Below are 15,267 nucleotides of genomic sequence, written 5' to 3' on the forward strand. Positions count from 1 at the left end.
CTGTATGTGGTCAAAGTGTTGAAAGGGAGATTCCCTCATCTCTGCAATTAACAGTCATGTGTCTTAAGAGCTTGGCCTATGAGGTTGACACTCATCTGGGAAGAGCTTATGGAGTCATAATGTTGTTGGACAGAGGTGGTTGCTGAGGCCAAACTCCTTCCAGGAAAAAAGATGGCCAAGTCTTCAGTATCCTGGTGCTTGCAGACGTCCTGCATGGTTGTGAGAGTTGGACTTCAACAAGTGTCCTAAGGCAGCAACTGGATAACTCTTTTTCTAGGGGTATTATCTTGCTGCAGCAGCTTGATGTCTACATTTGGTTGCCAATCAGGACCCAAAGCCATCCCATAGTGTGGTACATACTTACATGGCACTAGCACATACTCCTAGACCTGACCTTACCTGAAAAGATATATACTGCAGACAGAATATGTTAAACTTGTATTCATGTTGGAACATTTTATTTGCAACATTCAAATTTCTGCCTTTTTAATTTTTATTTTTTTCTGTGTCTCTGTGTACCAGGTCCTCCAAAGAAACCCCCTCTGCCTTCCACAATTACACAGGTTAAAACAATGAATTATAAACCAAACCAAACCTCAAAATATCAAACTCTTGTCTAAAAGTATATATACAGTGAGGAAAATAAGTATTTGAACACCCTGCGGTTTTGCAAGTTCTCCCACTTAGAAAACATGGAGGGGTCTGAAATTTTCATCTTAGGTGCATGTCCACTGTGAGAGACATAATCTAAAAAAAAAAAAAATCCAGAAATCACAATGTATGATTTTTTTTTTTTTTAATAATAATTTATTTGTATGTTACTGCTGCAAATACGTATTTGAACACCTACCAACCAGCAAGAATTTTGGCTCTCACAGACCTGTTAATATTTCTTTAAGAAGCCGTCTTATTCTGCACTCTTTACCTGTATTAATTGCACCTGTATTAATTGGACCCCAGGAAGAGTAGCTGATGCAGTTATACTGTAGATGCTAATGGGGATCCAAATAAATAAACAAATAAACAAATAAACCTGTTTGAACTTGTTACCTGTATAAAAGACACCTGTTCACACACTCAGTCAGTCACACTCCAACCTGTCCACCATAGCCAAGACCAAAGAGCTGTCTAAGGACACCAGGAACAAAACTGTAGGCCTGCACAAGGCTGGGATGGACTACAGGACAACAGGCAAGCAGCTTGGTAGAAGACAACAACTGTTATGATTATTTATTAGAAAGTGGAAGAAACACAAGATGACTGTCAATCTCCCCCGGTCTGGGATTCCATGCAACATCTCACTTTGTGGGGTAAGGATGAGTCTGAGAAAGCTCAGAACTACACAGGAGGACCTGGTCAAGGACCTGAAGAGTGCTGGGACCACAGTCACAAAGATTACATGATGCTGTCATGGTTTAAAATCCTGCAGGGAAGCAAGGTCCCCCTGCTCAATCCAGCACATGTCCAGGCCCGTTTGAAGTTCACCAGTGACCATCTGGATGATCCAGAGGAGGAATGGGAGAAGGTCATGTGGTCAGATGAGACCAGAATAGAGCTTTTTGGAATCAACTCCACTTACCATGTTTAGAGGATGAGAACAACCCCAAGAAAACCATCCCAACAGTGAAGCATGGGGGTGGAAACATCGTACTCTGGGGGTGGTCTTCTGCAAAGGGGACAGGACAACTGCACCGTATTGAAGGGAGGATGGATGGGGTCATGTATTGTGAGATTTTGGCAAACAACCTCCTGCCCTCAGTAAGAGCATTGAAGATGGGTCATGGCTGGGTCTGGGTCTTCCAGCATGACAATGACCCCAAACACACAGCCAGGGCAACTAAGGAGGGGCTCCGTAAGAAGCATTTCAAGGTCCTGGAGTGGCCTGGCCAGTCTCCAGACCTGAACTCAATAGAAAATCTTTGGAGGGAGCTGAAACTCCAAACCTGAAAGATCTAGAGAAGCTCTGTATGGAGGAGTGGACCAAAATCCCTGCTGCAATGTGTGCAAACCTGGTGAAAACTACAGGAAATGTTTGACCTCTGTAATTACAAACAAAGTGTTGTGAAAGTGTAGGAACACGGACCCACAACAGGGGGCGCAATGAACGGACAATGGAGAGAGTAAATAACAAGATTTACTACAGAAACCAGCACGAGTAATACAACAAACACAATTTGGGGTCGAATCCGTTGGTGTCGTGTGGGCAGGCTCGAAGGTAGGAGACGTCTGTCTCAGTCGAACCGGAACCACCCAGATCTCCTCTGCCACCGAACCCTGGAAATACTGGAACCGCCAAGTCCCGAATTCCCAGGTGGCCACTGCCTCCGCTCGTCGGATCCGGTACTGCTGGCAGGAGAGAGCAACAACACACAGGAGTGGATGAACGCACCCCGTAACAGAGAGGGGAGAAGCCGCCTCCACCTCTTGGCAAGAATAGCAGGAAGGTGAGTACTTATCCCAAAATGAGGTGTTTAGTAGTCACCAGTCCTGAAAACAAGGTTTTAGTTGATAATGCAATGTGTACCTGCAGAGAATACTACCTTGGTCTTAGGCGATATCTCGGCACTGAGGTGGAGACGCCGTCCTCCTGATATACCTTGGTGCTGAGTAGAACAGCTGTGTCTGGTGATGGGTGACAGCTGTCACCCAGGCTACTCCCATGATGCGGCAGCGCCCTCTGGTGCCTGGAGCCCGCACTCCAGGCAGGGCGCCCTCTGGTGGTGGTGGGCCAGCAGTACCTCCTCTTCAGCGGCCCACACAACACAAAGGCTACTGTACCAAATATTAACATTGATTTTCACAGGTGTTGAAATACTTATTTGCAGCAGTAACATAGAAATAAATTATTTAAAAAATCATACATTGTGATTTCCGGATTTTTTTTAGATTATGTCTCTCACAGTGGACATGCACCTAAGATGAAAATTTCAGACCCCTCCATGATTTCTAAGTGGGAGAACTTGCAAAATCGCAGGGTGTTCAAATACTTATTTTCCTCACTGTATAAAGATGATGACATGTTGGTTGTGTTGTGTTGTTTTTAGCCTCTTCCCACAGCTGAGCTGGATCGATCAGGTGATCAGGTTTATGAGGGGGTCAAGGCTATGGTGAAACACGTGGTCCAGCTGAAGAATGATGTTAACACTCTGCCTGTCTCTGAGTATCCCAACGCTATCAAAGTAAGTCCATCACTGTGAAGTTGTACGCTACAGAGGTTTTTATTACCCACGGCCATCAAATATGGCCATCGAGTAATGCAAAGATTTTGCGTCCGTCCGTGTGTGCTCAGGATAAGCCCAATCCTATTACTGCCAGAGATTTCAGATTCACAGGGAACATTCTTGGGACACAGACCTTGGACAAGTTCAGTTCAAAAATGGCTAACCTTGACCTATTTTAAGAGGTTAAAATGTCATTTTCTGTTTCATTCTTTTCTGTTTTATTTTTTTTTCCGTGGGGGGCGGGGGTGACAGCCAGTCAGAGTGGAGTGCCATCATGATGTCAGTGGCTGGTCTAGCTAGCTTCAAACTCCATTTTGCTTGTGTGTAAATATAAACTGTTTGTCACATATTACGTACTGTAAAAGCTAGCGAGAAATAAACAATACTGAAAACTCTTTTTGTAACCTGATAACACCTCTGGAGTGTTTTACAAAACATTTTGCGGACATCAGCGTACATGTAACTTCCACTAACTCAAAACTAACTTCTGGTCTTGTCAAATGCTCATGTATGCGCACATGCACGCCCTCCTACAGATGTCATTAAAACATAAATATTGTTTATGATTGATTGATCGATTGATTGGACATATACAAATTGTACAAAAGACAATAGGAGCCTAATAATTAATGTAAATAATTTACAAGAAACTTATTGGACGGGTTCCAACGTATTAATCCAGTTTACTTCAGCAATTGGAAAGCCATTTCACTCTGCGCTCGATCGACATGTTAAGTTTCCTTGAACTTCGTGTCTGCATTGAAACGGGAAATAAAGCGTTCAGTTTTTCTGCTCCACTGATTGGAATGTCCTCCAATCTGAACTGAAACTGAGTTAACTTCTTTGAATGCCTTCTGCTCTGTTAAGAGATCGCGAATAGAATTCTTTTGCACAATGCCTGTCTTTAAATTATAATCTGTTTTTTTTTCCCACACATGGTTACAACTTGCAATGACCAAAATGACTGTATTTTATTTGTCTTGATGATGGTAACCTGTCTATTATGATGTGTGCTGCTGCCTTTTTTGGCCAGGTCACCATTGCATAAGAGGTCTTGATCTCAATTTTCAATTTAATTTCAATTTATTTTCATTTATATAAATGGGAGTTTATCTGGTTAAATAAAGGTTCATATATATACTAGCAAGGGGTACCCGGCGCTGCCCGGGTTAACCTGTTTTAGACATAGGCCAAATGCCAATCATTTTAATCAAAACAATTGCCCAACATTTGTTTTTGTAATGCTGTTGTCTTACAAATGTAATATTTAATGGGCTAAAGTTTGTCCAGCATAACTATAAGAGGTGGACTCCCCAAACTACGTGGAAATACTTGGTTAAAAGACAAACACATGTGAAGTCCTTCATGCAGACTTTATTTTGCAATTTTAATTCCATAAAAGATAAAGAGATAAAGAGAACAGATTAAAGCATTAATTTTTTGGTTACATTCAACTTTTAAAAAATGGTACCAGTTTGTTCCCCATGTCATGAGGATTCAGAATATATATACTTTTTAGGGCTACATACTATAGTTTGGGAGTTTATCCCGTACAGATAGACAGAATTAGCCCTTTATATATATAGATGGGCCTGGTTGCCCAGTAATTCCATGAATAAAGGCCTATAGATCTATAGACCTGGTCAACCGCCACTGCCCAGGTTAACCTATTTTAGACATAGGTCAAATGCCAACCATTTTAATCAAAACAATTGCCCAACATTTGTTTTTGAAATGCTGATGTCTTAACAAATGTAATATTTAATGGGCTAAAGTTTGTCCAGCAGAACTATAAGAGGTGGACTCCCCAAACTAAGTGGAAATACTTGGTTAAAAGACAAACACATTTGAAGTCCTTCATGCAGACTTTATTTTGCAATCAAATTTATAACAAAATTACACACAAAAGATAGGTAACAGTAAATGTAAATATCAATGAATCATAGAGAAAAGAATCAAAGAGAATAGATTAAACCAAAAAGACCAAAAAGAACCAAAAAGACTTAAAGTGAAAGTTATTTTTGTCTAAGGGGGTGTAATTAAAATTCTGACCACTTTACTCAGGCTTTCTTGATGACATCGTCAGGATTGGGGAGGAGTGGAATTAGAATTCTGACCGCTTTATACTTTTTGTACTCAGACTTTCTTGATGACATCCTCAGGATGGCAGGGAGTCTATCTTTTATGGCCCTGGTTTCCCAGTAATTCCATGATTAATGTTGGGAAAGTGTAGTGACACGGACCCACAACAGGGGGCGTAAATGAACGGACAATGGAAATGCAAAAAGATAACAATTTAATGTTGTGAAATGTGCACAATGGTATACAGATACGATCTTAGACAACAGTCAATTAAACAGTCGGTGACGTGTGGGCAGGCTCGAGGATAGGAGACGCCTGTCCAGAGAAGAGCCGGGCCCCACACGATTTCCACTGCCAGCGGAGACCTGAAAAACACGGGAGCCGCCAAGTCCTGAGTCCCCAGGTGGCCACCGCCTCCAGCTGTCGGATCGGGTACTGCTGGCAGGAAGCACAAATAGATCAAGTGGGTGTGTGCACACCCAGCAAACAGTTCAGCACAGACAGTCAAAGTCCCTTCTGGTGGAAAACCTTCACCTCCTGAACACAGTCACTCAGAGTACATGCAGATCCTTATGAAACACTTAAGTTTTAGATTGAGGAGCGGGAACGCCAGCTCCTCCAAACGTCCACAAACTCAGCAACCAGCTATGTGTTTACAAAAGGTATCAGCTGCAAAGACTCAGATGTAAAGAACGTTACAACTACGGCTCAGATGTAAAGACGTTACAACTGGCAAGTTTAGCTGTACAAAGTTGCGCATACGGCACTGAACGGCTGAGAGTTTACCTGTCGGGTAAGACGATTTCTCGGCAGGGATGTGACGTCTCTGCCAGGCTTTTATGGTGGGCTGATGAGGGGTGATGAATGACAGCTGTTGTGATGACTGACAGCTGTCTGAAGGTGTTCCAGGGAGGCGGCTGCGCCCTCTGGTGCCTGAAGCCCACTTTCAGGCAGGGCGCCTTCTGGTGTTGGGCCAGCAGTACCTCCTCTTCTGGCGGCCCACATAACAGGACCCCCCCCTTAATGGGCGCCCCGGCTTGTCAGGATGGCGTTGGTAGAAGTCGGCCAGAAGAGGTCCAGGATGAAGCTCCTCTTCACCCAGGAGCGCTCTTCGGGTCCGTAACCCTCCCAGTCCACCAGGTACTGGAACCCCCGGCCCTTTTATGGATGTCCAGGAGCCTGCGAACCGTCAATGCAGGCTCCCCGTCAATGATCCGGGCAGGAGGCGCCGCCAGTCTGGGGGTGCAGAGGGATGAGGTGTGGTGAGGTTTGACCCGTGACACGTGAAAAACCGGGTGGATCTGCAGTGAAGCCGGCAGCTTCACTGCGGCTGGACTGAGGACCTTCTGGATCGGGAAGGGTCCGATGAACCGGTCTTTCAACTTCTGGGATTCCACTTGAAGGGGTTTGTCCTTGGTGGATAGCCAAACCTCCTGCCCGGGCTGGTATGCAGGGGCCGGGGAACGCTGGCGGTCTGCATGGGTCTTGGCCCTCGTCCGGGCTTTAAGCAGGGCAGAGCGAGCAGTATGCTACACCCGACGGCACCTCCTTATGTGGGCCTGGACCGAGGGCACACCGACCTCTCCCTCCACAAGCGGAAATAATGGGGGCTGGTACCCCAAACATACCTCAAATGGGGAGAGGCCGGTGGCAGAAGAAACTTGGCTGTTGTGAGCGTACTCGATCCAGGCCAGATGGTTGCTCCAGGCCATCGGGTGCGCAGAAGTCACGCAGCGGAGGGCCTGTTCCAACTCCTGGTTCGCCCGCTCTGCCTGTCCATTTGTCTGGGGATGGTACCTGGACGAGAGGCTCACGGTGGCCCCCAGTTCCCTACAGAAATTCCTCCAGACTTGCGAGGAGACCTGGGGACCACAGTCAGAGACAATGTCGGCTGGAATCCCATGCAGACGCACGACATGGTGGACCAGGAGGTCTGCTGTCTCCTGGGCCGTCGGGAGCTTCGGGAGGGCCACAAAGTGGGCCGCCTTGGAGAACCGGTCTACTATCGTGAGGATGGTAGTCATGCCCTGGGACGGCGGGAGGCCCGTGACGAAGTCCAGGCCGATGTGGGACCAGGGGCGATGAGGCACAGGTAACGGCTAGAGGAGTCCTTGTGCTTTGTGATGATCAGCCTTGCCCCTGGCGCAGGTGGTACAGGCTTGGACATAATCCCGGACGTTGGCTTCCATAGATGCCCACCAGAAGCGCTGCTGGACCACTGCCACGGTTCTTCGCACCCCTGGGTGGCAGGAGAGCTTAGAACCATGACAGAAGTCCAGGACGGCAGCTCTGGCCTCTGGTGGGACATACAGTCTGTTTTTTGGGCCCGTCTCCAGGTCCGGGTTCCATGCCAGGGCCTCCCGGACGGTCTTCTCCACGTCCCAGGTGAGGGTGGCCACGACAGTGATGGTTTCCGGTGGATCCGACAGCTCGGTCTTGACTTCCTCCTCGTGCACCCGGGACAGGGCGTCGGATCATTGATTCTTGGTCCCGGTGCGGTATGTGATCTGGAAGTCAAAACACCCGAAGAACAGTGACCAGCGGGCTTGCCTGGGGTTCAGACGCTTAGCGGTCCGGATATATTCCTGGTTCCAATGGTCTGTGAAAACTGTAAATGGCACCACAGCTCCCTCCAACAGGTGTCTCCACTCCTCAAGGGCCTCTTTCACCGCCAGAAGTTCCCGATTGCCGACATCATAGTTCCTTTCAGCCGGGGTCAACCTGCGGGAAAAATAGGCACAAGGATGGAGGACCTTGTCGGACTCCCCACTCTGGGACAGCACGGCTCCTATCCCTGAGTCAGAGGCATCCACTTCAACTACAAAGTGGTGATTGGGATCGGGCTGCACCAGAACTGGTGCAGTCGAGAACCGGCGTTTCAACTTCCTAAACACAGCTTCGCACCGATCCGACCAGGTGAAGGGGACTTTGGTGGAGGTTAGGGCTGTCAGGGGGCTAACTACGTGGCTATAGCCCTTTATGAACCTCCGGTAGAAATTTGCAAAGCCGAGGAACTGCTGCAATTTCCTACGGCTTGTCGGTTGGGGCCAATCTCTCACCGCCGCAACCTTGGCCGGATCAGGGGCGACGGAGTTGGAGGAGATTATGAACCCCAGGAAGGACAAAGAAGTGTGGTGGAACTCGCACTTCTCGCCCTTCACAAACAGCCGGTTCTCCAACAACTGCTGCAGGACCTGACGTACATGCTGCACATGAGTCTCAGAATCCGAGGAGAAGATGACAATATCGTCAAGGTATACAAAGACAAACCGATGCAGGAAGTCCCGCAAGACGTCATTAACCAACGCTTGGAACGTCGCGGGCGCATTGGTGAGGCCGAACGGCATGACCAGGTACTCAAAGTGACCTAACGGGGTGTTAAATGCTGTCTTCCACTCGTCTCCCTCCCGGATCCGAACCAGGTGATAAGCATTCCTAAGATCCAGTTTTGTGAAAATTTGGGCTCCATGCAGGGGTGTGAACACTGAATCTAACAGAGGTAATGGGTATCGGTTGCGAACCGTGATCTCGTTCAGCCCTCTGTAATCAATGCATGGACAGAGTCCGCCGTCTTTCTTACCCACAAAAAAGAAACCAGCACCCATCGGGGAGGTGGAGTTCCGGATCAACCCGGCAGCTAATGAGTCCCGAATGTAGGTCTACATTGATTCGCGTTCCGGACGTGAGAGGTTGTACAGCCTGCTGGATGGGTAGTCAGCGCCCGGTATCAAATCAATGGCACAATTGTACGGACAGTGCGGGGGCAGCGTGAGTGCCAGATCCTTGCTGAAGACGTCAGCAAGGTCATGGTACTTGGCTGGCATCGCCGCCAGATTGGGGGGGACTAGAACCTCCTCTTTAGCTGTCACACCGGGTGGAACCGAGGATCCTAAACACTCCCAATGGCAGTGGCAGGTTTCGCTCCACTGCGTCACAACCCCAGACGGCCAATCAATCCGGGGATTGTGCTTTAACATCCATGGAAAGCCCAAAATCACTCGGGAGGTAGAAGGTGTCACATAAAACACAATCTCCTCCCTGTGATTCCCAGACACAACCAATGTCACTGGCTGTGTCTGGTGTGTGATTAATGGGAGAAGGGTGCCATCTAGTGCCCGTACCGACAATGGTGACGGTAAGGCCACTAGAGGGAGCCCAACTTCCTTTGCCCATCTGCTGTCCACCAGTGCTGGGGCATGAAGGGTTAGATCCCCACTCAGGATTGTAAATGGGATGCCTGTGGATTTATGGGGTTTCCCCGTGTGAGTATTATGGCCCACCCTTAGCCCAGTCTCTAAGGGCGAGTGTTGCTGTTTTGACTGTTTGGGGCAGTTTTTCTGCGTGTGCTCGGTTGAGCTGCAGTGAAAACACTCCCCACGGGCCAGCCTCCTTTGTCTCTGATCTGATTTTCTTTTGGCCCTGCTCGTTTCCCTAGCAATGTCAGCAGGGGGAGCTGTCATCACGTGGAGTGCCCTGGCTGTGGAGCGTGGCGAAGACGGCTCCCTTTCGGACCCGGGAGGAAGAGGGACGGCTCGTGCCTGACCACGCCCTTCGTCTCACTCCTGTCGGCGTTCTGCTAATCGGTTGTCTAACCGTATTACCAGGTCGATAAGCCCGTCTAAACCAGCCACCAGGTGCTCCTTAAGGACCAGAGACAGTCCGTTTACGAAGGCGACGCGGAGCGCAACAGCATTCCAGCCGCTGCCGCGATGCGGAAGTCAACTGCATACTCCGCTGCGCTCCAACACCCCTGTCTTATTGACAGCAGTACACTTGAAGCGGTCTCGCCTCTATGAGGGTGATCGAACACCTGTCTGAACTCCCTCACGAACTCAGTGTATGCTGATAGAAGCCGTGAGTTCTGTTCCCAAAGCGCCGTAGCCCAGGCGCGTGCCTCACCTCAAAGCAAATTTATAACATAAGCCACCCGGCTGGCATCAGACATATACATGACGGGATGCTGTGAAAAGACGAGCGAACACTGCATCAAGAAGTCTGCGCATATCTCGACACAACCTCCGTACGGTTCCGGAGGGCTTATGTATGCTTCAGGGGACGGGGGGGGTTCGTTGAACGACCACTGGAATATCTGTATTTGGCACTCGGTCAGCAGGAGGAGGTGCTGCAGCAGCGCCCTGCACATGCGCTTCCACCTGCGCGGTGAGAGCCTCCAACCTCCGATTGAGTATGACATTCTGCTCGGTTACCAAGTCCAACCGAGCAGTGAAGGCGGTTAAGATTTGCGGCAGCTCACCTAACACGCCTCCTGCTGGCGCCTGTGCACCTTGCGTTTCCATTGGTGGTTCACTCGATGGTTGACGCCCCTTGGGATCCATGACTATTGGCCGAGAAATCCTGTTGGGAAAGTGTAGTGACACAGACCCACAACAGGGGGTGTAAATGAACGGACAATGGAAATGCAAAAAGATAACAATTTAATGTTGTGTAATGTCCGCAACAGTATACAGATACGATCTTAGACAACAGTCAATTAAACAGTCGGTGATGTGTGGGCAGGCTCGAGGATAGGAGACGCCTGTCCAGAGAAGAGCCGGGCCCCACACGATTTCCACTGCCAGCGGAGACCTGATAAACACCAGAGCCACCAAGTCCTGAGTCCCAGGTGGCCACCACCCATCCAGCTGTCGGATCGGGTACTGCTGGCAGGAAGCACAAATAGATCAAGTGGGTGTGTGCACACCCAGCAAACAGTTCAGCACAGGACAGTCAAAGTCCCTTCTGGTGGAAAACCTCCACTCCTGAACACAGTACTCAGAGTATGTGCAGATCCTTATGAAACACTCAAGTTTTGGATTGCGGAGCGGGAACGCCAACTCCTCCAAACGTCCACAAACTCAGCAACCAGCTATGTGTTTACAAAAGGTATCAGCTGCAAAGACTCAGATGTAAAGAACGTTACAACTACGGCTCAGATGTAAAGACGTTACAACTGGCAGTTTAGCTGTACAAAGGTGCGCATACGGCACTGAACGGCTGAGAGTTTACCTGTCGGGTAAGACGATTTCTCGGCAGGGATGTGACATCTCTGCCAGGCTTTTATGGGGGGCTGATGAGGGGTGATGAATGACAGCTGTTGTGATGACTGACAGCTGTCTATAGAACAACACCAGCAGCTTCTCCTCCAGATTGTTTCTCCTGAGCACCCTCAGGAAGTGTAGTCGCTGCTGGGCTTTCTTCACCACCACTGTGGTGTTGGCAGTCCAGGAGAGGCTGTCAGAGAGCTGCACTCCCAGGAACCTGATGGAGCTGACCCTTTCCACACAGTCCCCTTGGATGTAGAGTGGGGTTGGGTCAGCCCTGTTCTTCCTGAAGTCCAGGATTATTTCTTTTGTTTTTGTGGTTTTTCAGCGGCAGGTGTTAGCTGAACACCACGCTGTCAGTCGATTTACCTCATCTCTGTAGTCAGTCTCATCCCCCCTGAGATGAGCTCAATCATGGTGGTATCATCCACAAACTTTATGATGGTGTTTGTGGGATGGGTTGAAAAGCAGTCGTGCATGTAAGAGGTGAACAGGAGGGGGCTCAGTACACAGCCTTGAGGGGAACCAGTGCTGAGTGTGATGGTGGAGGAAAGGTGGGGGCCAAGTTTCACAGAATGTGGGCAGTTTGTGAGGAAGTCCTTAATCCACTGGCAGATGGGGGTGGAGATGCCCAGATGTGTCAGTTTCTGACCAGGATCTCCAGGATGATGTGGTTGAAGGCTGAGCTGAAGTCCAGGAAAAGCATCCTCACATAGCTCCCCTCATGCTCCAGGTGGCTCAGCGCAGTGTGGAGAGCTGTGGTGATAGCGTCCTCTGAGGAGCGGTTTGCCCTGTAGGCAAACTGGTAGGGGTCCAGAGTGGGAGGCAGACAGGCTCTGATGTGCTGAGAGACCAGTCTTTCAAAGCACTTCATGACCACAGGCGTAAGTGCAACAGGCCTGTAGTCATTTATGCTCACCACCGCTGACTTCTTTGGGACTGGAATGATGGTGGAGGATTTGAGGCAGGGTGGAATGGTGGCCTGCGACAGGGACAGGTTGAAGTTGCAGGTGAAAACTCCAGTCAGTTGGTCAGCACACACTTTCAATACTTTTCCAGGTGCACCATCGGGGCTGGCTGCCTTCCTGGGGTTCACCACCGTCAGCACACATCTCACTTCATGTTCCTGAAGTGTTAGCATGCTAGTGCTGGAGGGTGTGGAGTTGCTGCTGGTCTGTCTGCTTTGAAGCAGCAAAGAAGCGGTTCAGCTCCTCTGCCAGCGAGGCGTCAGACTCGGCATTTCCTGGGTTGCTGCTTCTGTAGATGGTTATATGATTTATTCCCTGCCACATCCTTCTGGGGTCATTTACAGCGAAGTGGTCCTTTATCTTTTTCTTGTAGGCAGCCCTGGCCTCTCTGATGCCTCTTTTCAGATCGGACCTGGCCGCGCTGTACAGGGCCCTGTCCCCTGATGTAAAGGCGGTGTTGCGGCTTTTTAATAGGGACTGGACTGCACGGTTCATCCAGGGCTTCTGGTTTGGAAAAACCCTGACTCTTTTGTTGACGGTGACAGTGTCAACACCAGGGGCGTAGGTTTGCATATGATCATAGGGACAAGTCACAACCAATATTTGGGATGGCAAAATAGTCCCTACCAATATTTAGCATTTTTTTTATATATCAAAATCATTCACTATTTTTTTGCGAACTCGATACTATAATTTTAGTCGTCACGTTTGTGTTTCGATGTGCCAGAGTGACAGGGTTACCATGTTGCAATTTCATTGGCTCACGTTCTTCTCACATGGATGTAAACAAAGCGCATCTCGTGGCAGGCAGTGCTTCATTTGTAAAGTGGGAGGTCCCGGAGCACAGAGGATGGGTGGCTCCGGTGCAGTGTTGCCAGATGTACGATAATTATCGTATTTGTATGATAGTTTTGCCCTCTGTACGATCAATAATGGGAAAAAATCCAATATGTACGATAATTTCAGTTGGTTGCCCAAACACGCATCTCTCTCTGACACCCAAGAATCATTTTGCAGGCGTTGCACTCAGGCGGCATCAAAGACACACCACACACAGGGCTGCTGCTGGCTTTGGGCGACCGGGACAAAGTCATTTGAAAGCCCGCCCCCTCTCTATACAAGTTCCCATCCTATCTCTGCCGTGACAGGAAGATTCCCCAGCCAACATCTTTTTTTTTTTTTTTTGAAACTTTATTTCAACAAATGCAATAACAAACGAACAAAACACAAGAGCAAAGAGATATACAAGAAAAATAATAATAAAAAAAAAGGTTCAAGTTCCTTATGGAGGTGTCAACATTTTTTCTGTGTTCAACAAAATCTGCACAAGTGGCCATGGCATCGGATGACGACAGCGACCTCAAGGTTGAATTCGACTCTTTCTAGTCTGGTAATTGACACGTTTGTGTCCCTTCACAGAAAAAAAAAATCTTTCTAGTCTGGTAGTGCATTTGCTTGTGCATTTGTGTTCTTTCTGTGCCATAGTTTCCCCATGACTATAATTACTGTTTAAAAATGTGACAAAATTCTTTGTAAATTAAAAAAAAAAAAAAACGCAAAAATAGCTACGTTGTATGCGTTTTGTTTGTGTACGATAATTTCTCCCAAAATACGATAATTTTGAGGTTTTGGTACGATAGTTTCATATTTCATATCTGGCAACACTGCTCCGGTGCAGAAAAACAAGAAGGGCGGGGCTTGCGAACAATGCTGTGCGCCACACTTAAAATAAACTGCACACCCACACAAACACATCTTCACAAATGACACTAACACCCTGCCTTTTCCTCAAAATTACTACATTTATGTTTGCTGTCTGTCTCTGTACTTTTCTGTCAGTTTTGCGCTCTTTTTCATACTTTTCCCTCGTTTCAAAAGTCACCGAACACACTTTACCATAATATATGCAACATATAGCATACTGTTGGAAAGCACAGGTTTTTGGCTTGCTGTCAGTGTTGAAATTTTTCAGAGTGAGGGCTTACATGAGAACTTACGGTAATGAGAATCAGCGGCGCACTAGTGTGAAACTTCTGTGTTTTTCCTCTGCGTTATGACATCACAGGCTTACGTTTACCGTAATACACCATATATGTTATTGGAAATCCCTTTTTTTTTTTTTTTTTGGCAAATTAGGTTGCCTGATACCTACAACTGCATTATTGATGAAGAGAATAGATTATACATCTTGGTTGCAAAAACTTTTTTTTTTTTTTAGCTCCACAAGTATATTTTTTGTTGTTGTCTTGTTCTCTCAGGTGTAGGCCTATAGAATAGATTCGTGATTTTGGGTGCAATTTTGTTATTTAAGCTATTTGTTTGTTTGCCTACACACTTAATATTGTAAATAAAGTATTAAATTATTCAGCATTATGTCGTCATATGTTATGTATTATGCTGTACTTGTGCGTCTAATGGTATGAGTGGGTTAGGGGGTGGTGGTGGGCAGGGGGGCCGGGGGGGTGGGGGTGGTATTGTCCCTACCAAAGCTGAGACCAAACCTACGCCCTTGGTCAACACAGTTCTTAATGTAGGAGAGTACGGTGTCAGTGTACTCCTGCAGGTTGTGGCTGGAAAATAAATCCCATACAGTCCGTGAGAAGCAGTCCTGTAGCTGGGAGAGTGCTTCCTCAGGCCAGGTTTGGATCGTCTTCCATTGTGGCTTTGTTCGCCTCAGCAGGGGGGTGTAGGTGGGGGTGAGGGACAGGCAGAGATGGTTAGATCCAGCGAGATGGGGGAGGGGAGTGACTTTGTACGTGTTTTTAATGTTTGAGTAAACATGGTCCAAAGTATTTCTCTCTCTGGTGGCACACTTCATGTACTGGACGAACTTAGGGAGCACAGTCTTTAAACACGCTTGGTTGAAGTCACCAGCAACAATACAAATGCCATCTGGGTGGGCCAGCTGCTGTTTATTTACACAGGCGAGCAAGAGGCTAAGGGCCGTGCTATCGT

General features: G+C 47.9%; 1 protein-coding gene across 1 annotated transcript in view; it reads left to right on the plus strand.

Moving 5' to 3' along the window:
• The window catches only part of LOC117513892 (protein-tyrosine kinase 2-beta-like), a 121,692-nt gene that overhangs the window by 97,726 nt on the left and 8,699 nt on the right, over nucleotides 1-15,267 (plus strand). Inside the window, exons 27-28 of the mRNA XM_034174133.1 lie at nucleotides 523-563; nucleotides 3,045-3,179. Coding sequence (XP_034030024.1) covers nucleotides 523-563; nucleotides 3,045-3,179 — 176 coding nt within the window. The remainder of the gene's footprint in view (nucleotides 1-522; nucleotides 564-3,044; nucleotides 3,180-15,267) is intronic.

This window comes from Thalassophryne amazonica, chromosome 1 (assembly GCF_902500255.1).
Source record: "Thalassophryne amazonica chromosome 1, fThaAma1.1, whole genome shotgun sequence".
Classification (NCBI taxonomy): domain Eukaryota; kingdom Metazoa; phylum Chordata; class Actinopteri; order Batrachoidiformes; family Batrachoididae; genus Thalassophryne; species Thalassophryne amazonica.